This window comes from Anser cygnoides, chromosome 1, assembly GCF_040182565.1.
Source record: "Anser cygnoides isolate HZ-2024a breed goose chromosome 1, Taihu_goose_T2T_genome, whole genome shotgun sequence".
NCBI classification, from domain to species: Eukaryota; Metazoa; Chordata; class Aves; order Anseriformes; family Anatidae; genus Anser; species Anser cygnoides.
Genome location: NC_089873.1, coordinates 29,770,639 through 29,797,752, shown reverse-complemented (window position 1 = coordinate 29,797,752; position 27,114 = coordinate 29,770,639). Strand labels below are relative to the sequence as shown.

At 39.7% G+C, this 27,114-nt stretch overlaps 1 protein-coding gene across 3 annotated transcripts in view; it reads left to right on the top strand.

Annotated features, from left to right (window-relative positions):
* ZNF277 (zinc finger protein 277) overlaps positions 1-27,114 on the top strand; it is a 56,970-nt gene that overhangs the window by 27,136 nt on the left and 2,720 nt on the right. For all 3 annotated transcript variants that reach the window (XM_066991674.1, XM_048065927.2, XM_048065926.2), the window contains exons 4-9: positions 298-380; positions 12,571-12,662; positions 14,027-14,137; positions 17,355-17,487; positions 24,537-24,604; positions 25,736-25,832. In XM_066991674.1, coding sequence (XP_066847775.1) covers positions 298-380; positions 12,571-12,662; positions 14,027-14,137; positions 17,355-17,487; positions 24,537-24,604; positions 25,736-25,832 — 584 coding nt within the window. The remainder of the gene's footprint in view (positions 1-297; positions 381-12,570; positions 12,663-14,026; positions 14,138-17,354; positions 17,488-24,536; positions 24,605-25,735; positions 25,833-27,114) is intronic.

Here is a 27,114-nt window from a genome sequence, read left to right as displayed (position 1 = left end):
GTGGTTGCGGGGAAAACCTATGCAAGACTTTTGTCTTTGTACTGCAATATAAATGGTGTGAATTCAGTTCTGTTTAAGATCAGATGTATGTATGTAAATAAAGCCTTATGAGTAAGTGTATACAAATGTTTAAGCATGTTTCATTAAATTATGCAATTAAAATAGCTGCCTTTAATAGATTCAGGAAGTCATCTCTTATTCCTAATCCATCCAGAGGTTTAGCAGATTATATGCTACAAATATTCAGAACAGCACCAGCCTCCCATCCCTTAACCACACTTCCTGATCTCTTAACAGAAGAACAAGACAACTATTTTCTTCTCTGTGACGTCTTACCAGAAGACAGGTTACTTAGAGAACAACTTCAGCAAAAGAGACTGGTAAGAAATCACTTTTATTTCCTTTTTTTAAGGTAAACAGTTCATTAGTATAATATATGGAAATTTAGTGGACATTTTGTATATAAAGCATATTTTACTAAACTGCAAAATGCTTTTTAGTTCATTTTCCTATTTACTACAGAAGAGTATATAAAGTCCTTGTTTACAGATTTTTCATTGGAATAAATCTACAGGTTGTATGTCAGTGTTTCACAGGGGTGGAAAATACACCCAGAGCACGACAAAAAGGCTGAGCATGTTGAATGTTTTTCTTCTTCAAAGAACCTGCAGTGCACTGACACACTATCATTTGTGTAGTAATTTACATGTGGGGACATTAGCAAAATAAAACTCAGTGTATGCTACTGTGAAACAGAAAGTGATACTTAAAAAGTCTTCAAGCAAACTGCTTTTGTGTACTAATACACTTTCAGTCAGATGGTTTTAATTCACACTTAACATACTCACATGCACCAAGATGCATGAGTGGAGGAAGTCTGTCCAGGATCGTCTCTGTGACAGCTGTTGAGTCCTCATGAAACCCCCCGGCTTTCTTCTTGCTTGGTGATGACACCCTAGCCCTTTAGACAAATCTCTCATATCTTAGGAGTTGTGAGTTCTGACTGGGTGTCATTTGTGTTAGGCTCTTGCTGATTTCAGCTTCTGTGAGTCTTTGCCCAGGTTGCTGACCACTGTTTTGTGTCGTTTCCTTGTTTGAAATACACATCTGTAATCTGTTCTTCCTCTTAGGCTAATTTAAAAATGAATGCTATGTGATGCATTGCAGTCTTGTTGCCAAGCTCCTAGTGTTAGGATGCAGGGTCTTCTGCTAAGTTATCTGTGCTGTGAGGTCTTAGAGTGCAAGCCTTTCGATCTTGACATGAGCAAGTTCCTCAGTTTACTGCTGGGAGCTCTGTCCTTTGATTAATCAATACAGGACTTTTAGCTCTTCGTTTTGCAGTTTCTTCTGGTACCTTACCTGGCTGGCAAGGTACTAACCTTGTTTCTTTTACAAGGCTACATACACAGCATGCAACTGAAAAACAACTTAAAATATAAGCATTCAGAATGAGGGGGATGCTTAAAAAAAATCAAATTCTATTGCTCAGGAAAATTGGGACTGGCAGGCAAAAGCTGCTACCCTGGGAACGCTCTATCTGTTTTTTGGCTAAAGTCACATTCTGAATCTTGCTGCACACAACAAGTGAATCCCCAGAGTCTGTGGAATATGTACAGGTCTCACACAGCTCTCCATGGTGTCCCAGCTCTTGCAAAGGAGAACTGTAATAGTTCTGACACTGAGGATTTCCCACAGAGTTGGAGGTGCTTCAGCTGAAATCTTCATTCCTGTGTAGGTCCATTGGGTTGGCATGGACTTAGAAAAAAGCGTCTGGTGCACTCATGCCTAGCATGCTTCTTTCCCAGTTCATCATAAGGCCCACCCTGGATCAGCAGAAAAGGTTTGTCTAGGTCAGTATCTTACCTTTGCCAGCAGCCAAGTGTCGGTACATTTTTGCCTTGCTCTGATCCAGTGGTGATTCTTTCTTAAACTATTCTCCTAGTCTCCAGCAATTGACAGCTCAAGAATTTCCAAATTCAACAACACCATATCTATATTTAACACAGTAGATTTTTATTTCATGAACCTCCAACTCTGAGCCCCCTACAAGCTTCTGATATCCACAAGTTCCTGCAGCGGAGTTGCACAGCTTAACTACACTGTGAGAGAACTCTTTGTTCGGCTCTTTCCAATCTCTCCCCTCCCCCTTGGAATGTTTTTCACATTAGAAAAGGTAGTGAACAATTCGTCCTTAATCTTATCCAAACCATCCATGATTTGTCTCCTGGTTTTCCTACCTTACATCATGTTTTCCATTAGTTACGTGCTGCAGTGTGCCCTCACAGCAAAGAGCAGCATCCAGGACTGCATTAGGAAGAGCTTCGACAGCAGGTTGAGGGAGATGATCCTTCCCCCTCTGCTCAGCGCCGGTGGGGCCACACCTGAAGTACTGTGTCCAGTTCTGGGCTTCCCACTACTAGAAAGATACAGACTTACTTGAGCAAACCCATTGCAGGGTCCCAAAAATGATTAAGGGACTGCAGCATCCATCATACAAGGAGAGGCTGAGAGAGCTGGCACTGTTAAGTCTGCAAAAGAGAAGGCGCAGGGGGAATCTTAGCAATGTGTATAAATATGTGGTAGAAAGAAATGAAGATCAAACCAGACTTCTCTCACTGCTGCTCTGTCTTAGGTTTACGTGACAAGGGCGTGGTAGCAAGGGGGATTCAGGGGTGGCCTCTGTGAGCCAAAGACTGTCCCCAAAAGGGGACATGGGTCCCTTGGTGGAGCAGATCTCCACACTGCAGCCCGTGGAGGAGTCCTTGGTGGAGCAGGGGCAGAGAGTGACCGTGAAGGAGCAGCACAGGCCAAGTATAAGGGGCTGACCGCAGCCCCATTTCCCCGTTCCCCTGCGCTGCTCAGGGGAAGGAGGTAGAAGAAGTTGAGTTGGGGGAAGTGTTTTAGTTTGCTTTTAGTTCTCACTGCTATAGTCTGCTAATGATAAGCAGTAAATTATATTAATCTTCCTATGCTGAGTCTGTTTTACCTGTGATGACAATTGTTGAGTGGTCTCCCTGTCCTTATTGCAACCCTTGAGCCCTTTCCGTCATATTTTCTTCCCCTTTTCCTTTGAGAAGGGAGAGTGAGAGAGCAGCTGTGGTGTTCAGCTGTGTAGCAGGGTAAAAACACCACATGCCCCCCCCCATCAGAACAGGAGGCAGTGGACATGAATTATAAATCAGGAAATTCCATCCGAAAAGGAGAAAACACATGTTTACTGTGAGGGGGTCTGGTCATACACTGAACAGGTTGCCCAGAGAGGCTGTAGGGTCTCCATCAGTGGAGACAGTCAAAACCCAGCTGGACACAGTCCTGGACAGCGAGCTCTAGGTGACCCAGTTAGCGCAGGACATTGGACTAGATGATCTCAAGAGGTCCTTTCAAACTTCCATGATGCAGTGATTCTAGGTTGAAGTTGCTGTTTATGTCACGGTTCTTCCCTGTACATCCCTGTTACACCCATCTGTACCTTTTCCAGTTTCCCATATTCCCCTTGAGGTTATGTGAGACCTCTTGTATATCGCATGCAGGCATGCACTGTCACAGTGGTGTTCGTTTCCCAAGCACATTCATGTTATTTGAGGAAGCGAAGGGAATCGTTATTGAGCATGCAACTATTGTTTTCGTATAACTGTCTGCTGTAGTAGTAAGTCCTGGCTGCTACACCTTGAACTGTACTTTTTCTTTTTTAAAATGGCCATTTGTTTCTGAGTTTTCCATATTTTGTGCTATACAATCCTATCCCAGCTAGGCCTTCTCTCCACTACTGGTGTCAAGGGAGGGCAGAGTCATCTGGCAGGTAAGCCATCTCATCTCTCCTCTGCAAGTAGTTGTTTCCTCAAAGTCAGAAGAGTGAAGGTTTTAGCCCAAAGCAAGTGCTGCTTTTGTTTACAGCATAATTAAGTTTGAAAAGAAGGAGTTAATCATTATGGTGTAAAATAGCCTTTGATATTAACACTGCTTTAAATATCAGAATCATATCTTCAGTTTTCACTGAAGCTTTTTGTGAAATCAAGCTGCTGCTGTAGTTGGGGCTAATGGAATCACAGCTCTAGTTAAAGCAATAAAGTCTGTTTACTTTTTTATTTCCTTTTGCTGCAATCTGAGTGTTGACTTGCAAGTTAAATAGTTATTTTGCTTTGCAAAGTCTTGTACCTCCAGACAAGTCTAGCAATTAAGAGTGAGCTGGCAAGTGGGCTTGTGTGAGTTGCTCAGAATAAAGACCAGAACTGAAAAACTTCTGGTGATTTTTCTGCAGCCTTTGAATCCTAACTGCTGTCTCCAACAGCAAGCCCAAACAAGGAAACAAGGACAAATGCTATCTTTAAAATGTGCTAGCTGAAGCACTTCATTTAGCAGTTTTGAAACTCCAGTTTAGGAATATTTCAGGCTGTATTGCAGCAGGGGAGCTGGCCAAGGTGGATGTCATGCCGAGACATTATGGTGACTGTGATGTATTGAGAGAGGCCAAGGAATGAGCCTGAACTAGGTTAGAGTGCAGCTTGCTGAAATGGCTAACAGGACTATGTAACGTAAAACAGATACAGTCTTTTGGAAAAACACAGTCTTCACAAAGCATTAGTGGTTGTGAAGATCACTAGTGGAACCAGGCTAGGAAGTCCCGGAGGCAAAACTCAGATGAGATTAGGAGAGTCAGTGTTAGTATACACCACTTGAGCTTATATACACCACTTCTTATAAAAGTAAAAACCCCAAATCTATTTTTTGAAAATTTATCCATGTTTACCACAACGTTGGCCTTGTGTGGCTAGCGTGTTTGCAGCCATTCTCCTATTTTTGTGGCTGGTAGTTTTAAAGTGAAGAGGCTGCAGTTCCTCCTAGCAAATCCAGCCTGAAGAGCAATCTTCACAAGAACTGGAGGAGGAACAAAGGCACCTTTAAAGTACAGAGCTCTACCAGTTTCCTAAGTTGAGTTGTATTTACCATCCTCAGTTTGTCACAAGCTTAAGCTGAGACAAAGTTCAAGAAGTTGAAGCTATGCACTGGAAAAGATCGGGATGCTAGTCTTATGCTAATGATAATGTTAGCCTGTCAATACCTACACGGATGAAATTCTATAGGTCCTTCTTTTCCCTGTTTTAAGATCTGTATTTAATGGCTTTTCTCTGGCACTCTGGAATTTTGTCCATCCTCCCTGGGCTTTTGAGGAGTTGTTGCACTAACAGTCAGGAATTGTTTTATCCACTTCCATAATGACTTGTGAGTATATTCCAGAAGATTTGAATATATGTAACTTCCAGCATTTAACCTTTTTTTTGTCTTGTTTCTTTGTTTCTTTTCTTTAAATGCATTTTGCTAATAGTCTTGACATAAATAACCTTTCCTGCAAAGACTGAAGCCCTGAATACTGGAGGCATTCCTCTTTTGTCTATATTTGGTCTCCTACTACTTTAAGTAATGGATTCCTGCTCTTCTTTGTTGGTTATTTCTGGTGAATGTTCTAGTGAATTCAGTATCTGAGTCAACTGGAGAAGAAGAGTGAGATGGAAGATAGGAAACAGCTGAGAACAAGTGGAGCAGACAGCCAGGGAAACAGTCCTTCACAGCTATCCCTATTACTCAGCCCCTCTGGTTACTTAGAACCTGAGTTCTGCCGACAAGGCTGGTATCTAGGATAGGGTATGGAAAAAACATTTTCCCTATTTCTGTGAGGCAACTTGCCATACAAAACAAACCAAGAGAATGTGCCTCAGGGGTTTCACAATAAATTTGTGATATCCATATTACAGTCCTGAGACTTTTGCTGGTTATGATGCCAGTTAAGTTATAGTTCAGTCTTTGTACTATTTTTTTTTCAGTTTGCCTAGGATCTAGGTTTCAGCAGATTATTCAACATTTTCCCCACCACAACCAACATTTCCTTCCCAACGTCCTGTTTTTCCAGTAGATCACGACTCTTATTTCTCTCTGAGTTTTTGATGCTGTTCTTTCAAACCTTGTCTAAAAGTCTCCGCGCTTAGCTGGCAAGCTGGTGTCCTGTGCCTTGAATTCACCCAGAAAGATACTAGGAAGATGTTACTCATCACTTTCCTTGTCCATTCTCATTCCCAGTTTTGTGGTAACATTCTTATCTGAGTATGCAGTAAATCAGAACTGCCTGCTTGAGTGATCAGCCTGTACCAGATAAACCAGAGTATTCACAGTTTCATCACCAGATGGGCAGCCTCTCTTGGATGACTGTAGGTCACTGTTCCATTGTTTTCTTCCATTTCCCAAAAGTGGGTCTCTAATGCCATCATCTTTCATTTCTTAGTCTTTGGCAGCAGTTCTATCTGTCAAGCCAGTAGAGCTCTGTTTATGAAGCTCCAGAACTATGTATGAATTCTCAAATTCATTTAATTAGAAGGAAAAGTGTGCAAAGCAGTCAGCAAATACATATATATTGATGGTATGACAGATGACTTCAAATGCGTTGAGCATTTTCTGTACTGGAGGTCCTATCTTGACAAATTTGTTGTATTTCCACGCATGTTAAGCTGTTTCCTGCAGGACTTCTCCAGCAGGCATCTCTGATAATATTAAAGAAAAGGCACTCTTTGTGAGATAACATTGAGGGCTTCATAATGATTACAAATTGGAAGATTTTTTTTCATAAAATCCCAGAATGGTTTGGGTTAGAAAGGACCTTAAAGATCACCCAGTCCCAACCCCCCGCCATGGGCAGGGACACCTCCCACCAGACCAGGTTGCCCAAAGCCCCATCCAGCCTGGCCTTGAGCACCTCCAGGGATGGGGCATCCACAGCTGCTCTGGGCAACCTGTTCCTGTGTCCCACCACCCTATGAGCGAAGAATTTCTTCCTTATACCTAATCTAAACACACCCTCTTTCAGTTTAAAACCGTTTTTCTGTACTCAAGAGGCAAGAGTAACGTTTGAAGTGGGAGAACTGAACACAGTGATCAGTAAGGAGGGAAGCTAAGTATAGAAGTTAGGACCCAGGCTGTTGATACACAGATATGATTGCAGGTCTTTACAGAGGTATGAAGTTTCTAATACCATAATTCTTTATAAATATTTTTCCTGTCTAGCAGCCACAAGCACAATCTGAAGCTCATCTGCCAATCTTTGAGGAAGCTGTACACATAAAAGCAAATTTAATTCTCTTACTCTAAAAGGAGTTTATCCTAAAGGTGTATAAAATCATCAAATAATATGCTTGGCAAGTGTTTAGAGTGCATCACAGGTCTCACCAGTCCTAGTCTTTGTTGCACTGTGCTGTACTCGTTTGTTTCTTTGGCAGTAAAATGTATAAGCAGCTTCTTGTGATCTGTCAGCGTGATTTTTTATTTTTTTTAACAGAATCTGTTTCACTTGGTTCCTTTGCCTACAGCAATAGCTAGTTTCTGTGAGCACTCAGCAGGGAAATGTAGCTCTTATTTAAATTGGAAGAAACTAGAACTAAAGATACACGCTGTGTGTTTGAGAGATCACCTAGGAGGGCTTGATAAAATATGTATTCTTATTGTCTCTATCTGGTATTATTCAGATCCAGATTCACACCCACCTTGCTGCCTCTGGTTACTTGTTTCCCAGACAAGACAGTCTGATTTCAGGAGTATTAATGAGTCAGTTATCCTAACAGCAGAAAGCGTGCCTTGTAATTGTGCATTCTTCGGAGAAGTGAGGATGACAGCGTGCTCAGTGCAGCAGGACTCTGCTGATTCAGATGTTTGAGTGCTTCACACTCTAACAGTTGAGAGGTTTCCTCTTCAAAGAAACATCTTTAGGCAAACTGCCTTCCCAGGGGAATATAGCTCTGTTTATAAAAAGCTTTAATTGGAACTTCTCTCAAACGATCGCTTGTATAATGTACTGTCTTTGTAGTCTCTTGCCTGGAGAGGTTAAGAGCAGATGACCAGACCTGGCAAAACAGATGCCAGCAAGAATCCTCAAATTCCAAAATGCCCTTGCCCAAGTCCAGCCCAGTACTGAAACACCTGCTTAAAGCTGAGACTACTTGTAGGCTTAAATCTTTGGACTAGAGACTTTGGACTTTTTCTTGTCATGGTTTATGGCAATAATTTTTTTTTTGCCCTCAGCATCTTAAAAATGAAGACCCATCCTGCTGCTAGCTCCATTCTACAGACTGAACTACAGAATCCAGTTCTCCACTTCACAAATGGGTTCCTGGGCTGAGGAATAAATTGAAGTCTCATTGCAGCCACAAATTCACTGCATGATCTTGTCCCAAACTACCTAGTGTAATCTGCCTCTATCTTATAGCTAGAGAAGTACTTTCTGCCTTAATTTCTTCTCTCTCAGAAGTGCCGTGATTATAAAAGAGTCAGGATTTTAGAGAAAGAAGTAATGGTTTTTTTGTCAGACCAATTGATGTAGTGTGAAGAAACTTTTGACCACTAATTCTTTCTTGAGGTTGGAAGCAAAAGCAGCAAAACTTGTGCCAAGTACTGGTTGTGATGGTTCTATGTGATGTTCTATGTGATAGTTCAATGTAATTGATCAGAGCCATGTATTTAAATAGCTAAGTAAACTCTTTGTTAGTAAAGGAGTGTATGATGAAAGAGCAGGGCTTGAAGCCAATAAAGATGATTCAATACCTGGGTTAGAGTGTGTTTTAGAAGAAGGGGTAGCAGGTATTAGACTATCGGGAAAGTCTAATGTGCCATGAAACCAACAGTCTTCAGTGCATATCTTTTGACATCCAGTGGAGTTGGTTGTCTTACCTTTTCAAGGTATTTTGTGTGTCATGAATGCATTTTGAACTACAGACCAGAAATGAAGTAATTGTTTAGGGAAAAGTGTCTACTTAAGTAAGCACTTTAAGTACGCATTTTTCAACTTTTATTCATTATCAGTGTGAATTCTTGCTGATGCAAAGTGGTTAAGTGTTTCTGGGGGAAAAAAAAATGGTAATTTCTTCCAGAATACTGCTTCCAAGGAGAGAGACAGGCACATTTTTTTCAGGAACATTTTAAATTGCTGCCTACTGGGAGCAAGTCTGAACTCCTCGCAACCTCAAACTGAGCATCATGAATGTCTGTGGCATTTTTCTAGACTCCAAGTTACAAATTGTCATGCAATCGAATTTATTTTGTATTTCTAGTTTAGTGTGGTATATTTAAAGGTGATTATCCTGGTATAAATGCTTGCATATTCTTACCATGTTTTTTTTTCTTGTTTAATTTTAAAACACAGCACAGATATGATCTTACAATTTGGTTTGTTTTTTTTTTAATCTGCCATATTCTAAAAAGTGGAGAGCTTAGAGCTGTAGAAGAGTGTTTTTCCAGACAGAAAAAAATGGAAATTGAATTAATGGTTGTTTCATAACTAGTTTGACAGTCTTCAGTAAAGTAATGCATTTTTTTAGTGTATCAAACAATATGGTAGAAAGATTGAAGGACAAATAGCTAACAGAACTTCTGACAAAAGATTGAAAGAGATGGGGGTCAGGAATTATTCATCAAACAGCATCAATATTGTACAGTAATTGCCTGGAATTCAACTCTAGCATTTGAGCCACTTACTGTTGTAATATTTTGGATTACCTTTTCTGTCTGTACTCAGCTCTTGTATTCATTGTAAGAAAAGAAGACTGATACACATTTACTCTGTCCTGTTTGCTTTTTCCTTGAGTAACGTTGCCCTCTCATTCTCTGGCGCTTTGATATGACACAGTATCCTAAAACATTTTGGAAAATTCTCATGTCTGAAATGTTTTTGTGTTTGTTTGTTTGTTTGTTTGTTTTCTTAATATCAACCACAAATTAACACTAATGGTCCCTACAGTTGGAACAGTTTGGAAACTGGTGCAGGTATTAAAGTAAATTGTTCATTTCCTGCCTCACGACTTGACTTTAAACTTGGTGTCAGTTCTGGAGCTGAAAATCTCCACTCAGAAAAATCCCCAGAGTTTTGTGCAAGTTACTGTTATTGCTATTGTCCCATCAAGTGCCAGCAATGGAATGGAGGTAGGAGGGTGTCTGGGAATGTCAGCAGGGCAGAGCAGGCCTCTTACTTTTACGGTACTGGACTTGAGCCACTGCTTTTAATTCCTCACCTGTGCAAGTAATGGATTTGCTTTCTGGCTTGGAAAGTACCATCTAGCAATGGATGATGCAGACAAATGATAAAAGGAGTCTCTACATCGGAAGATATTTTTTAAACTCTACCGAGAAAATTTGTAAAGCAACGATGCTGTGTTAGACAAGGCCTCTCGGCTGCTGAGCTTGCTGGTGCAGGGGGAAACCAGAAGGGTGAGAGAGCAGTATCAGGAGCAGTGTCTGAGGGATACAGTGTGCTTCTCATTCCCCCTCAGGCATAACTGGGAATAGCAGCTCACCAGGGCTCCCAGTAAGCAATCTGTGGGAAGTGGGAAGAGTTAAGCAGCCAAGTGTCAAATATTGTAGAACACTTCTTTCCTCACAGTAGAGTACAATTAGGAAGCTATGTTGGAATGTCACTAATAGGAGGGTGAGGTGCTTAAACTCTTGCTATCTTAATATTTAATTTGTACATGGCATCTTTTGTTTTCCTTGTAGATTCTTTCTGGTTTATTTTACAAATTCTATAAACTACATGCAGATACCTTCAAATTCAAGGTTGGCAAAACAGCATGAGAAGTACTGCTGAGCAGAGAGGTGACAGCCAAGAGTACCAGTAAAAGTCCAGTTCTCGCTGGCATGCTATGGGATGCTTTCTGCCCGTGTGGAGCACGGATATTCTTACTTAATTGTATCTCTGCTGAAGGGCTCTCGAAAGACACGTTATGCTCCATTTATCTTTTCCCAGGAGTCAGCCCTGAAAAATATCAACTTGTATTTGTTAGCTGACATTTTGCATAACACAGCAGGATGTCAGAGGGTATGGTCTGGAATTTGAGTAGGTAGCACTGAACATGACTACAATAAAAAGGTGTACTTTGTAGTGTAAAAGTGAACAAAAAAAGCCCCAGAATTTGTGTTTTGAGGGTGACAGAATCTTAGCTGATGTGACGTAGCTAAAACTCCCAAATTGTTTCGCTGAATACAGGCCCTAAAACTGTCTAAGGCATGGTGCACTATTCCCCTCACAGCAGCCATGGGCCTGAAGCCCAATATAACTCGTGTGACACGTTACTTTGTTTTCCAGCAGGTGTTCTTTTAATCTCCCAGTCCTCTGCTCAATACAGCATTTTGCTGTTGCAGAAAAGAAGCCAATACCATATTTATTTGCCCTAACATCAGCCATACCCTCCGTGGTATGGTAGACTGGCTTGCATAGCCAGGCATCTTCCAGCTGCGGGACACATTTGGGCCTGCAATGGCAATGCCTCAAGCCTTCCTTTTCTCCTTCCTCTTCCCTTATTTTTTTTCCCCTTCCTTCCTTCTGTGGAGCTCACCTACCAGGCATCGCTAAATGTGAATGTACACACAGACTGTAGGCTACTTTGGGCTTTAATCCACACAAAAAAGTACTGAAGAGGTAGGTCAGAAGCACAAAGCCCCACTGTTGCCGGCTTTAAGGAGATAAAGAGATTGAGAAAATCCCCTAAAAAATTCAGTCATGATCCCACATGTCAGAGAGCAGACAGTAACATCTCTGCGTAACACAGAAAATAAATGCTTTACCAGTTATCCGTTCTTAAAACACAAGTACAAGGCAGTGTATTGCTAGGCTAAAGATGTGCTAAGTTTTAATCCAAACTCTGACTCCCCCATGTCCCCGATGATCCAGGCCTTTCCATGTGAAGTGTAGAGTAACTCCACAACATAACCACACTATTGCTGTTGCAGCATCAGAGCACATCACCTGCTGTATGATTTTATCGATGTTAGGAAAATTCTGGTCAAGAGTTGTAAAGCATCTAAATTGCTCTAATTTGCTCTAAATTAAATGAAACTAGTGGTACAGGCAATCATCAGCTTCTCCTTTCCTGTGAATTTATTGCATGCCATAGCTCCTTGCAGAAACCACCAGGGTTTTTGTCATCCTTCTGCATCACAAGTATTCTAGATTGCCTGTGATGAGACAAGTAGAATTTACTTTTATCATTCCACTGTGGTTTATGTGGTTACCCATAAGCTTGCTCGCTGATAGCGGGGATAAATCTGTACCTAAGTAGAGACAATAAACTGATCTGTTATATAAAGAATCATTTAAATAGCTGTGTGAAATTTCTCTGCGGTTTGTATTTCTTTCCATGCATCTTTCCCACTGAACTTTTGAATGCCCCATCTCTGGAATTATTCAAGGCCAGGTTAGATAGGGCCCTGAGCAACCTGATCTAGTGAGAGGTGTCCCTGCCCATGGCAGTGGGGTTGGAACAGGGTGGTCTTTAAGGTTCCTTCCAGCCCAAGTCATTCTATGATTCTATGAACTTGCATAATAGTAGGGGAATTTTGCTGGAAGTTGACTGGAGCACACGCTGCCTTTGAAAAAAAATGCTGTAATTTTTGTGAGCTACTCCCTCCTCCTCCGGTACTAACTTCTGGTTTCTGTCAGCACATTTGGTCATTGTTACCAGTAAGGGTAAAGAGGTAAAATGCTTATGTGATGAAATGATTGTTATTTTTAATCTGAATAATTTTATCTGTTTCTTTTCATAGAGAGAAATTCTAGAACAGCAACAGAGAGAGAGAGATGACACAAGTTTTCATAGTATGTGCATGTTCTGTGATCAAGAATTCACAGGAAACAGGTTTGTTTTATTTTTTTCATGTCTGTTCAGCTTCTTTGTTTATGGTTTTAACATCATCGAGCTAGTTAATGTCTAATACTAGGACTCAGAAGCTAGAAATCTTTTTGGGATGTAGCTTAGGTATTTCTTTCAACTGCACTGACATTTCAAGTAGACTTCTCCCACTTCTCAGTCCTATAATTATTCCAGTGCAACTTTGTAGAATTATATGGTAAGCTGGATTTGAGAACGAAACCATTTTAAAGAGAGAGTTTTGTGTCAGCTGTTTTGGTGTCAAGGAGAGCTGTTTAAGCCAGTATGGCTGTTAAAAATGTATCTATCCAGTTACACATTTTCCTGTTTAAATTCACACTGGTTTGGCAAGATTTAAAGATAGAATGAAAAAGGGAGGAAAATTAGAGTGAGAATGGAGTGCTTTGCAGCATCAGTCAAGTGCAAGCAGGAGCTGCATTCAAGTGCCTGCTCCACTGAAAATGTATTTATACACAATAAAACAGTTTCAGCTGGAGAGAACGAGTATTATCCCTGAATGTGTCTGATTGCATGGGTAGCTCTGGTACTCTGGAAAGGTAGAAGAACCTGTGGTCACGTCCCTGCTGGTCTTCGCAGTTTTGACTGAGTGTCATTTTCGCTTTACTGCATGGTTTACCGCACTTCACATCATTCAGCCCGCAAGAACTTTATCTACTGCTTACTTGGGTCTGACAGACAGAATATGTGATTTGAAAATCGCACTTAGACTGTGGTGAGAGGAAGGCTCAGCAGTGTTTACACTTGAAGATTTCTTTAGTCCCCAAAAAGCAGAAGCTGAGGAATATAGAGATGTTAGACACCTAAGTGATTAACCATTACATCTCTATTAGAAAAAATAACTTGAATATCATGTTTGTTCATGAACACAGTTCAGTGCTCATTGTCTTGCTAGTACTGCATGAAGCAATATTGATATGAAAGAATCTGTTTTGTTAACCAGCACTGAGAAAACTAACAAATGGCTTCTTTGAATGTTTCTCAAGACTGTTGTTTGAAACATATTATTTGCTTATTCAAGTTAATAAATGAGATTTGCTAAGAGAGGGTCAAAATAAAACTATATTGTAATTTTCATTAAAAAGATTATATTGTATGCATGCAGATTAATCAGATGAAATGTCACTGAACATACAGTAGAACTGAAATTGAAAACTTCCCAATACAATAAGTTGCATTCTTTTTTTTCTAGCAGTGGCAGAAACACTATTATTGTTTATTTAATGTTGACTTTTATGCAATTTTAGAGCAGTTGGCATATTTTGAGTCACAAGCTACATAATTCTCATACGTATTCAGGAATACATAATGTTCTTTTTGAATGTCTTTTGTAGATCTGTCCTTCTCAATCATATGGCAAGAGAGCATGCTTTTAACATTGGGCTGCCAGATAACATTGTGAATTGCTGTGAATTCTTGGCTGTATTACAGGAGAAGCTTGACAAGTAAGTAGGTTCCTTGTTTTGTTGTTTTTAAATGGACTTGAGTCATATTTCTTTTAACCTTGGAAAGAAGTTGGGTTAAAATAATTCAGCACTCATGGTTAGTTAAGAAGAAGATAAGAGAGAATGTAACTTTTGCGTGGGTGATCTTAGAAGGTTTTTCTTTAATTTATTGAAAGCTAATTCATAACACTTTGTAGTATGTGTTTGCTGGAATAATACAGTCATATGTAGTGCTTTAGTTAAGTTGCACAGTTTTCATTAACGTCAATAGTAGCATGCCCCTTTTTCTCATAACTGCTGGAGTCAATGATCTTATTTCTTGTTGTAACCATCTTTATGCTAGACATCTCTTTAATCACTTAATACAGAGTTCTTGTGCCAATCATCTTTTGTCTCTCTATATATCACTAATATGTGAGATTTTGGGGCCCTCCCTTACATCCCATAGCAGAATGGGAATGCTAATGTATATGCTGCCTGAGAAGCATGTAAATCTGAGATGGCTGAAGAAGTTAAAAAGGCAGTTTGGGAGAAGAACTTAGGTAGCAAAGAACAAAGAATTCTTCACTTTGAGTTTCTTTTGCAAGTGTATAAGTGCCCTTTATGAATTTCACAAATGGGACAAGTATGTAACACATATCACTTGGGCTCTAGATAATGCTAGGACAAGGGGGAATGGTTTTAAACTAAAAGAGGGAAGATTTAGATTAGAGGTTAGAAGGAAATCTTTCACTCAGAGCGTGGTGAGGCACTGGAACAGGTAGCCCAGAGAAGCTGTGGATGCCCCATCCCTGGAGGTGTTCAAGGCCAGATTAGATGAGGCCCTGAGCAACCTGGTCTAGTGGGTGGCATCCCTGCCCATGCCGGGGGGGCGTTGGAACTAGATGATCTTTGAGGTCGCTTCCAACCCAGGCCATTCTAGGATTCTAGGATTCTAGCAGAAAGAGTGAAACCATACCTTAAAGAGTAAACCTTAAGAATGAAACTGTAGCTTTTAAGAAGCTTAGTAGATTTTAATACAATCTGTAACCAAAGACTCTAGAAGAAGTATGTGTAAATCTTGAGCTTTGTAATTAAAAGCCTCAAAATGCAGGAATTTGTGAAAACTGGGGTATAGAAATTAGATTAAGTATCCTTCCAGACAAATTTAGAATCCATTGGCTTGTACATCTGCAAAAAAATAAAAAGAGATTCAAAAGACTGGAAAGGCGATGGTGGTCTCTAATTTACAATCTGTGGCCTATCAAAGAACATGCAGTCATGATAGATACAGGTAAACTTCCTCCTGAAGTGAAGATATTTTAAGAATGCCTTCTGTGTTATAATTAGTGTTGCAACTGATAAATTGCAGCTGCACTGATTATCAGGAGGACCTCAGGGTGTCATTTAGATGGAGGTTTTTCAAAGCCAATTAAGCCTGTAGTTAATGCACATGCTGAAGTTGCTTCCAAAGCAGTGAAAGGCCACTCCTCTCCTCCTGCTGAGAGTAGACTTAATAGCTGTGCTAGTAGGATAGTGCCTGAAAATATTTTTGAGAGCAGAAAAGTCTAATTTTAGACGAATATCATGACTACATGGTGTATGCTGAGGAAATGCATTACATATCTTTCCTGGGAATGCCTTACACAGTCAGAGCATACACTTTATTGTAAGCAGGTAGAGGAAAGCAGATTTTTAAACATGTATTCTGCCACTGGACCGACAATCCCCGAGCTAGGCAGATTTTAGATTTTTAGGCTGCAAGCACAAGCAGAACTCAATAAGCCTAAACTTTAAAATTCTTGTAAGGCAGAAGAATACTGAGAATCCTGAATTGATGTTCCACACATAAGAGCTGAGTGGAATCTAGCTGCACCTTTGCTGAAGGAGTATGAGGGCTTTCTGGGTGCAGGAACAGACCTAGACACGGTATCGTTTCTGTGTGGGCAAACAGTTGAGTGAGAAAATAATTTTCCTCTTCAACGTGTCTGTCTAAAACCACAGAAAAATTACAGAAAGGTCTGACCCAAACACTGTTAAAACTCCTTTTGATTGTATAATCAAGCATGCTTTCATTTGTCAGTAAAAATAAAAATGAAAAATGGGTGACCACTTTTGTTCATAGCCATTGTATTTTTTTAATGTCCATGTCTTTTGAGTCTTGAAGTGTTGTTGACTCGCCGTTCAAACTGTTCTTCCTGCTAGCCAGTAGCACAAAGATACAATTCCCAGTTACAAAATTTTTAATTGAACAGAATGGATTTTGATTTTTCTAAGGATTTTCCCTACCCCTCTGCAGAGATGGCCAAAAGAAACTGTGTCCATCCTGGTAGGATATGTAAGCCATCCCTTGTAAGAATACCATTTTAACACATTAACTAGTGTCGCAGGAGATATCCAACAGTTACATGGTTTAATGACATTGCAGCAATTTAATTTATTACAGTAAGTAGATTGATATAATTAATTTGTTATAATGACAGGAGTCACATTGATTAGTCTACTGCATATTTAAGTTGCTAAGTCTTAACATAAATCAGGTACCTTTAAAAATTCAAGTTCCACTCGCCAACAAGGATAGTTAGTAAGGATTCCTGTGCCGTGAGGAGTAACTTTGAGAGGTGTCCCAGCCCAAGGAGAGATCACTGCTGCGCAGCCCACTGCTTCAGCAAGGAGAGCTCAAATTAGTCTTTCTCTGACTGCTGTATTTATAAGATTAAGAGATTGGTTCCTAGTCAAACTTAGAATCTTAACACATTGCTTTCAACCTCTCAGCGTTAAAAGATATGTAGCACGTTCAGGATATGTTTTTTTTTCTCTCTCTAAATGACAATGGAACAGTTACTCATTCATTAGATTCCTGTATAAGTGCATGCTGAATTAAGAATTCAATTGCTTACCAGTCAACGTCCCTCCCATGTCCTGATAGGACAATTTTGGTAAAGCAGACTTTTCTCCCATTTTACTTCTGGGTCAAACAGTATTATCTATAAATATCTAAATATTATCTATATTTTCATTGTATGTAGTTTTTGTTAGAAGTCCGGTTATTTCTGTGTTTGATTGACTGTACTGTGATCTAAGATTTTTTTTGCAAATAAATTGATTTTCCTTTTCATTTGGTTTGCTCTCATGTGCTTAGAATTTATCTTACTTTATATATCTCCAGCTTATTTAAGTATATTATCTTGCACTATTTTTGTTTTAACATGTTGACCTGTTTACCTTTTTATCCTAGTTTGCAGTGTTTATACTGTGAAAAAATCTTCAGAGACAAAAACACACTTAAAGATCATATGAGAAAGAAGCAGCATCGCAGAATCAATGCCAAAAACAAAGAATATGACAGATTTTATATCATTAATTACTTGGTAAGAGGTTCTATGAATAAATCGTACATCAACTAGAGTGATGCAGACAGTATCTTGTTAAAAGTGAGTAATTCCAAACCAGCAATTAGTACAAAGGTCAAAAATCAAGTGAAGGACTCTTAAGAAATATGCTCATTTATGGTATGATATTCTGGATAATTATTAAACTAAGGAATAGTAAACATTTGTTGTTGAGATTTGATTTTGAGAGACGCAAGAATGCAGCTTGAAGAGATGCTAATCATCATGGCATTAGTGCTCAGTCTCTGCTTTAATAACCAGAAGGGAAAATGAGATAAAGTAATGAAATAAATGGAGATCTAACTTGAATGCTACTGGCTTTGAGCTTGTTTTCTACAAACCTTAGGCTGGAAGTGCTCTTCAAAGTATAAATTAAATGCAAAGAGGAGGAAAATGAAAGATACATAGATGAAAGAAAAAGTAAGTGTTTGCTTTTAGCCTCCAGGTAGGTGTATGTTGTTAGGTATTAATATTTTTTATCTCAGATCTTTGAGAGTTTGTATGATGTGTGTGTAACAAATTTTCACTTGCTGTCTTCAACTCTTGAATGTAAGAGCTGCTTTAAAAGCTTCTACACTCTCTCCCAGAAATAACTGTATTTCACCTGAACTAGTCTCTGTGCCTCTTGCATTTGTTAATATCCAGGTTATAAACAATTTTTTCAGGCACTTTTGGATGTTTTACCCACTCTTTCCATTTAATCTCTTTCCCTGGGTTTTACTCCAATCTTCTGAACAAAAAGCTGGACGTTTAAGGCTCTGCAAAGTCCCTTCTACCCTGGGTGGAGTGAATTCCCTCTGTGATCCTGCATGCCTTCCTTCCAAAGATCAGAGATCTGAGACCTTTATTTTCTTTTCTAGATATTTAAATACCACTGCTTTAAAACTGATCTATACTTACTGCATTGTGAGGAAAAAGTTGTGAAGTTTTGCATATTGGTTATTCTCAGCTTCCCAGCAGAACTTAGCATTCACTTCTTCCTTGCAAGTTAGCAGATTTGAATTTAATGTTGTAATTGTAAGTGATTGTAATGTTTTATTTTCTTCTCTATTAGTCTTACAGTAATCTTATATTTTCATTCAGAACTTGGCATTCTCTTTAAATTCCCTTCCGTCTTGAATTTGCATTTGATGTTCAGCTTTGCATTTGTCCCAGCTTTGGTCAGGAAGTTGAGCCAGGTGACTGCCTAAAGAAATTTTAGAGACATGCAGGGAGGTCTTAATATCAGCGAAGACACAGCGGCTATGTCATGTTAACATGCAGAACAGGCCAGATTAAATATAACAGCAAGGCTAGTGTTCACACAGCTAACCTCTTTTCTTTCAAAGTAGTGGCCTTGTCCATGCTGTCTACTGGGAATGATCTGTGGCCTGTACACTTCCAGAGCCATGTCCAAGCATTGTCTGGGTAGTGCTGTTGGCATGGCCACGGAGCATGCAAACTCTTAAGCAGCGTGGGCAATCACAGGACACTGCTCGTGTCAGTGCCCTGGACCTCTGTAGTTATCGCTGGTATTCTGGGCAGGACTTTGCAGAGTGACTTCTTATGCCAGCCTGAACCATTCTGGTACTGGTCACTTGTTAGCATCACTTAGAGATGTATTTTTCATGTCCTTGGTATTACAGACAGGGGATGGTAAATGTAATTCAAATAAAAAATATAAAACCACCAAAATGCTTAAGATCAGCAGGGGGCTGTGTGTGCAAGGTTTGTGACAGTGTGTTTCTAATGCTTCTTCTTGGACATACCTTGGAAGATCACAATTTTTTGTCTGTCTCTGTGTTCTGCTATAGCCATGTTTTCTTTTCACACATTCTCATTTGTCTTTCACTGTTATACAAAACAGACTGTTTCTATTCACTGTTTCTGATCCTTCAAAGTGTAGCCATATCAGCACTTAAGACATTTTTTCTTTTAAGTAAAGCTTTTTTTTTTTTAATAAAACAGACTAAAAACTTAAGCACTTACAGAATAGTTCACTATACAATGTGTATTTGCACACTCATACTACGTGGGATTAAACTTTCCATTAACATGAAAATCTTAGAGTAGTTCCTGTGTAGCAGAAAGTATGTATATGCTCTCAAAATAGCTTTCGGTAAACTCTTTTCTTTTCTTGAACATCTTCACAAAGGAGGAAAAGAGATTACAGGGAAGAACTTTAATTTTTTCACTGGGGGTTCTGTAGAATAGCCTGTATATATAAGGAGAAATAACATTATTCTCTACTGCACATTTGTAGTCTACAGTCGATTATGTTAATGTCATAAGACTTTTTTAAAACTGAATTTATATTCAGTGAATTCTAGATGTTATGCAAGGTATACTTGCTGTAATGACTTGAAGTAGTGGTTTTACTTCCTCTCCCTCAGCCCTTCACAGTTTACTAGAGGATTTTCTTCTGTAGTGTCAAGCTTTACTGACTTTTCAAGGAGTCTTAAAGATCTGTTCTTTCTATTGCTCTAAATTTCCAGGGGAATTATACAATTTCACAGCTACAGACATGAGTTGAATATTTTATTTGAATTGACAGATACACTGTTTTGATATATACTAGTCAATCCATCTTGACCTAAAGATGTAGAATTAGAATTTATCTATTTTTCATATGTTTTCACAGAAAAGTTTGAATTTGAGAATGTAAAAAAGATATTTCCATGTTCCAAGTTTGTTCGAGTTTGTTTTCATCACAAAGAGACTCTAAGACTAATGATAAACATCAGTATCATCACAGCATTATCCTCTTTACTTTTAGGATGTGCATCATAAAACTTTTCTATCAGCAGCTGGATCTTTAGCTATTTAAATGGATAGTTCTTTGGTACCATCTTACAGACACCTTCTTTAAAGCCAAGTTGTATTTATGTTAATGTCCTTTTTTTCCCGTTACATATTATCTTCACCAAGCCCTGCGTAAAATAGACTTATTAAGCTGGAGCTGGCAGTTTCCTTATTTTGTGGCTTTTTTACTGAGAGGTTTTAAAGGCTTTTTGTTCACATGTCCTGCGAATGCCTGCTGAATTGCCTTATGATCTTCTGGCCAGTTCTTGTGTTTTTAAGTTGATGGCAAAGTTCCCATCGACTTCATTTAGAGCAGTAGGCCTTCCTTGCTTCTTCCTTTCCCTCCATTCTACTTCTGGCTTCACTTGTATTTTTACTGCAGTTGTAAGAATCTGGTTTCATAACATCAGTTACATTTTCTGTTTGTGTGTTGATAATTCCCTCTCCTAAGTTTTCGGTTTGGCTTCACAATGAATAATAGTGCAAATTGTTCTGTAAATGTTTTGGTGTTCTAAGACTTTTCACAACTTGTGTCACAACCCACAAGCTGCTTTGATTAGTCTACCTCCGTATTATTCACGTGTTCTGTTGCTCACAGGTTAATGTTAAGATACAGCATTACATATGATCTTTAGTAGGAGTGGAAGCGCTTTTTTGCGCTTTTTTTATTTTGTTATATATTATATATATATATGTTATATATATTTTTGTTATATAACAGATTTCTTTCATAAGCAAGTATCAAAAGTTTATTACTTGGTAGTTACATAGAATTAGAATGGGAGTTTTGCTGTTATGCAAATGACTCGAAAGGCAGTGGGGTCACTTGCACAGTTGATTTGGAGGTCTTCTGTCAGTATTGTGTAAGTATGGAAGATGATACCAATCCTATTCCAAAACGGCTGAAGTATAAATTGAAAAAGACCAAAAGATAGAGGACGAAGAACTGAGCAGCAGTGCATCCAAGATATATATGTAGGTTACCTTACTTTTCTCAAAAAAAAAGAACCTTCCAACCTAATTTTCTTGTTTCTATGCCTTTGCAAGCCTGTGTCCCCATGAGTCATCTTGCACCAAGGGTCAAGTAAAAATGGAGAGGGAAGAACTTTGTAGTCTGTGATACCTACTGGAGGTCATAAAAGAACAGAAAGCAGTCGTAAAACTCTCTTGTTCCCAGTCCAGAGAACTGAGGTAGACCCAGCATGAGAGGGCCTGCCTTTGTTCGCAAGATGGTTACCAGCTGCACTTTAAGTATGGAGTACCCCTTGTAGAAAGTGATGATGTTCATTTTCAAGTCGACTGATGTCACGTTATCTGTAGTAATGTAACATCACCATAATGAATGTGCTTATGACTAAGCTAGACAGCTAAAAATGCTACCTATCACTTATTAGAAAATTTTACTTTTCCTCAAAGATGAAAAGCTGTTTTTTCTTATTGCCAAGCTCTAAATCATCATTATTAGCTGTTGCTGAGGAGGGAAGGGAATTTAGAGAGGTTCCTCTTTATATACAGCCTGCTCTGACTTAAGTAGTGAATAGTTTGTAAAATAGTAAAGGGAAACACTCCTTCAGTTGGTGGTAGTTCAAGTCTTTATAAAATTGGTATGCTCGTTTCTCTTCAAGGAGAGATCAGGCTCCAAGTGGGGAAGCACTTCATTTTAAAATGAATCCAATGTCTGTTCATTAATGTTGGGGTAAAAGCATCTCTTCTACATGGTAAAGCATCACTAAGTTCTGCAGCAATATGAAACAAATCAGATGGTCATAGTAAGGCAGGTGAGAAGAAGGGCAAGGGGAAATTTGCAGGGAAATCAGCAGCTGTTTGGAGTTTCTGAGCTCCACAGGTCAGGAATACTATTTGCATGTAGTTCAGTAATTGCTCTTTTGGGAGAAACACCTGAGATAGCAGCTGCCTGTGTCTAGTTTCTCCCATCTCGCAACTTCTTCTCATGTTGGGGTATGTTTTCCCAGTGAAGCATGCAGGCCTTTTCCCTACAAAACCTTTAAAGCTGTGCTTAAGTTGAGGAGATAAATTGTTGGTGAGGCAATTCATCTCTGTACATTCAAACTTTTTTAGAAGAGAAAATCATCAAACCATGCATATTGTCATGCTCTCCTCACTCTTCTGTAGAGTTTTCCTCTCCATGAGATATGCAGCAAGTATTTAAAAAATAGTTGTTTTTTCTTGGGTATATATCAAGTCCTGCAGTGCCTTAAATCATGTATTTTCTACTGTGTGAACTATTAACAATGTCAAGTCTAGTTTTTTTCTCTGGTTTTGTTAAGGATTTCTTTGGAATCTCAAGAGATGTTTACTGAGAGTTCGTGCATCCCAGATGAAAGAGCAAGGGACCTTGAATGTATAACAAAGCCACCCTTGGTCCCGGATGCTTATCAAGCTGTAATGTTTTTTGCTTTTTTTCTGTGTGTTTTTTTTATTTTTAAGACAAAATTGAAAGAGTTTCAAAAATCTTTTGAAGAACTCTGTCCCACCCCATTGCTCAGCTTCAGTCTTTTGACATTTTCATGATCATGTCCCCAGTTATCCATTTACCTTGGAATTTTCCAGTGGTACAAGACCTGATTAGCTTTTGTGTTTCTTTTTCTCTCCTCTGAATACGTATAGATGAGCGAAGCAAACTTCTTGCAAGATCCTGCACTGCCTTCTTTGCAGAAATACTGTAAAGAAACAGCAACAATAACGAAGCTTGTGCATAGCTGTTATCTATCCCCTTTCCCCTTCAATTAAAAGTTGAAGCTCAATATTGGCTGCTGTTTTGAACAAGCACTTTTGTGAACATATACTCCAGGTTGCTAAGGGGAAAAACTGTTAGCATCCGTCTTCATTTTGCAGTGGTTGTGAGCTGGTATCCTCTCATTAAGGTGTTAATAGTAGACGCTATAGGAAACTTGTGTGCAGCTGTGAGAACATGTGGTGAGACGTGTTAATGGCTTCATGTTATCTCACAGTAATGGTGACATTAATGAGTCTCCCTTGTAACTCAGAGAGTTTGCACTCTACCACGTAGCATCCCTGAATTAATTACTGAATTTTCATTCTGTAAACTTTAATGGCATTATGTTTAGAGCTGTCTAGAGATATTTGTGTATCATTTACCTGATAGACAGTAACAGCTTTGAAAGTTCTCATTAAATTGTTAAATGATGTGTATCTTTAAATTCTTTTTCCAAACAGCCATAAAGACAATAATAACACTTGCTGCTAAGGTTGTTATTAAATATATTTATTAGAGGAAGTACTTGAATGAAATAAATGAAAGAATGACCTTTTTGTTCATTGCCTTTTTTTGCTGGGGACAAGATCATCAACTATGATCTTTGTGAATGCTTCACAGCCATCAAAAGCATGAGTTCAAAAATACTATTTCAATTACTGGTTAGTTGGCCCTGGTTTGTTTTTAAAGGCAGGAAGAACCTGTCAGAGGAAAGAAAAACACTAGCTAAAGATCACTGTTGGAACTTCAGTAGAGTGCTTCAGCTTTTTATTGTCTGTTATTTATCTCACAGTCATGCCGAGAGTGCCTGCCATTGTGCTGAACACCGCACAAAAGTGTTGTGATAGGCTTTTTGCTGAAGATTTTTAAGGTATAAATAAACAATACAGAGGGTAAAAGAAAGAACAGAACGTCATGGATAGGTATGCTTACATTCAGCTCTGAGAAGAGGGTGGAAGAGAAGCTATATTCTAATCCGTGCCTCAGCGCATGCTGCTTCTCTGTAGTACTCTGTGGCTAGGTTTGTGCTACGCCTTCTTACCAGCATAACCTTGTGTGAGATATGAGCATTGGCTGGTGTAGCTATGCCAACTAAAGTCTCAGAAGCAATAGCTGCATTGTTTAATCAGCATATGCTGCATGTAGAAGAAGGAGGGCAGATTGGATTGAGCAAGTGTGCTGGCAAACACAAACCAGTGATCAAACATCCCCACCTTGGCAACTTCTTGGTAGTGTTGCAATGGTAGTTTTACACAGAGCTTGAATGCTCTTCATGAGAGCTCTGTGCCAAATCATTTTCTTCACAGATCTAGTGTGGGGAGCCCATTAAAAGATAAATTTATTGTTATTTTAAAAGTTACTACTAAGGCAGTGCTGTATGACTGCCTTTAACTCATAGAAATACCGGAGTGATCCAAAATAAGGTGTTGATTATGACTTCCAAATATTCATTCGATATATAAAATGTGATGTGAATCAGAAAATGTTTATCTTTTTTCTTTTTCACCAGGAATTTGGAAAGTCCTGGGAGGAGGTGCAGTCAGAGGATGATCGGGAATTACTAGATAACCTGGAAGAGTAAGTAAGAGTTACGTATCTGCACATTGTAAAGACTTGAAAGAACATTACTGTTGAAAGTAGTTACAGGGAAAATGCTGTGCACAGTTAGTACACAGTTAAAATTCATTTAAGCCAGTCAAATCAACTTCAAATTGTTCTCATTAAAGACATTTCTTCACAATGAGAACTATAAATTTCATATTTCAACCACAAGCCTACGTATTTATTTTTTTTCATATAGTTCAAACAGCAGTCTTTATGGTTTATAATGATGTGGGCAAAACTTTTTTTTTACTTTCGTATTTAAAAATGGTTGAACTGCATTTGCTCACGTTTCAAATCTAGAGTAAGCATCCGAAATGTCAGCATAAAAAAGAAGTTGTATGAAAAAGTCTGATAAAAAGGTAACAGCTAGAGATTAAAGCAGAATTTTGAAGGAAACTTCAGTGGTGCTGTTTGAGGGCAACATCTGCCTCTGTCTGTTATTCTTGGCTCCAGGCCTTCAGGTCACTACCAAACCTCCACTACCCATCTAGTTCTGCCTGTGACTTAAGCTTAACTTTACTTGATTAAAAACTGGGTGCAACAATACCACTATTTCTAAGCAGTGTTGTGGAACTAAATGGATAAATGCTGGTATTTATTTTCTATGTGCATATCTAAATGTTGCATAAATGAGTGTTTCTTTCTAGAATAATATTTGATAAGTAACACTTGGAGTGAACTCTGCGTGATGTTTATGTCTGTGGCTGGTGTATTAAAAGATTAGAAAAATTTGAAAGATCTTACAAAAATAAATACTGAAGGCAATTTTTTTATAACTTGTCAAACTGGATAGAAACTGAAGTTAAGATCCTGTTAGTTAGCAGTGCAGACAAATTCAAGTGTGACTTACTGCCTACCTGCACAGGAATTACTCAGCAGTAACTGCTCAGTTATTATTGAATTTCTAATTTTTTTTTAGACAGTAAAGCAGTTTCTAATCACATATTCAGCTATAAATCCACATTCTCTTCCACCCCATTTAAAGTATTCAGTTTCTCTGAATTTATTTCTGGTGCTGTAAGAGCAGAAGCTGAAGTGCTCTTTCACAAACTATCTCTACTCTTTTCCACAATTAAATGAATATTTTTGACTCTTAATCATAAGAGACTGGTCTGACTGGGAAGAGCATCCTGTGTGTGCAGTTTGCCTGTTCTGTGAACAACAAGCAGACACCACTGGAAAACTCTATCTTCACATGCAGGTAAGACTGGTGGTGGTGGTTTTATGCTGATGGGCATCTTAGCTCCACCACACTGCTCTTTCACTCCCCTTCTCAAAAAAAAAAAAAAAAAAGAGGGGGAGAAAATATGGTGTAAAAAGAAGGCTCATGAGTTAAGATAAGGACAGGGAGATTAGTCAACAATTATCGTCATGGCAAAACAAACTCAGCATAGGGAGATGAATGCAACTTAATGCTAACTAATAACAGAGTAGAGCAGTGAGAACTAAAAGCAATCTAAAAGCACCTTCCCCCTTCGTCTGCCATCTTCCACCTCCACCCCCTGAGCAGAACAGGAGAATGGGGAATGGGGGCTGTGGCCGGTCCCTAACACTTCGTCTCCACTTAGTCTCTGCCGCTCCTTCACGGTCCCTCTCTGCCCCTGCTCCCCGTGGGGTCCCTCCCACGGGATGCCGTCCTTCCCCAACTGAGCCTGCGGGGGCTGCCCACAGGCAGCAGCTCTTCAAGCACTGCTCCCACACGGCTCCGTACCACGGGGTCCATCCCCCAGGAGCAAACTGCTCCAGCACGGGTCCCCCACGGGCGGCAGCTCCCCCCAGACCCCCTGCTCCTGCGTGGGCTCCTCTCCACGGGCTGCAGCTCCGGCCCGGGGCCTGCTCCTGCGGGGGCTCTCCATGGGCCGCAGCCTCCTCCAGGCCACATCCACCTGCTCCACCGGGGGCTCCTCCACGGGCTGCAGCGTGGAGATCTGCTCCGTGTGGGACCCATGGGCTGCAGGGGGACAGCCTGCTCCACCAGGGGCCTCTCCACAGGCCGCAGGGGAACTTGTGCTGTGTGCCTGGAGCACCTCCTGCCGTCCTTCTGCACTGACCTTGGGGTCTGCAGGGCTGCTTCTCTCACATTTTCTCACTCCTCTCCCAGCTGCTGTTGCACAGCAGTTGCTTTCCCCTTTCTTCAATCCTCTCTCCCAGAGGCCCAACCAGCGTCACTCACTGGCCCGGCTCTGGCCAGCGGTGGGTCCCTTTTGGAGCTGGCTGGAGCTGGCTCTGATCTGACATGGGGCAGCTGCTGGGCTCCTCTCAGAGCAACCATCCCTGCTGCAGCCCCCTCCCCACTACCAAAACCTTGCTATGTAAGCCAAATATACTTGTTTTAAATATCAGTTCTTTCAGCACTTTGGAATTCAAAAGTAGGATTGTGGCATTTTTCTTATGATTAAATCAGCTGCTGAACTGGAATGCCTTCTTTAGTGCACAACGAAGGCACTGCATCTCTAGCATCTGCCCTCTATAATATTCAATAG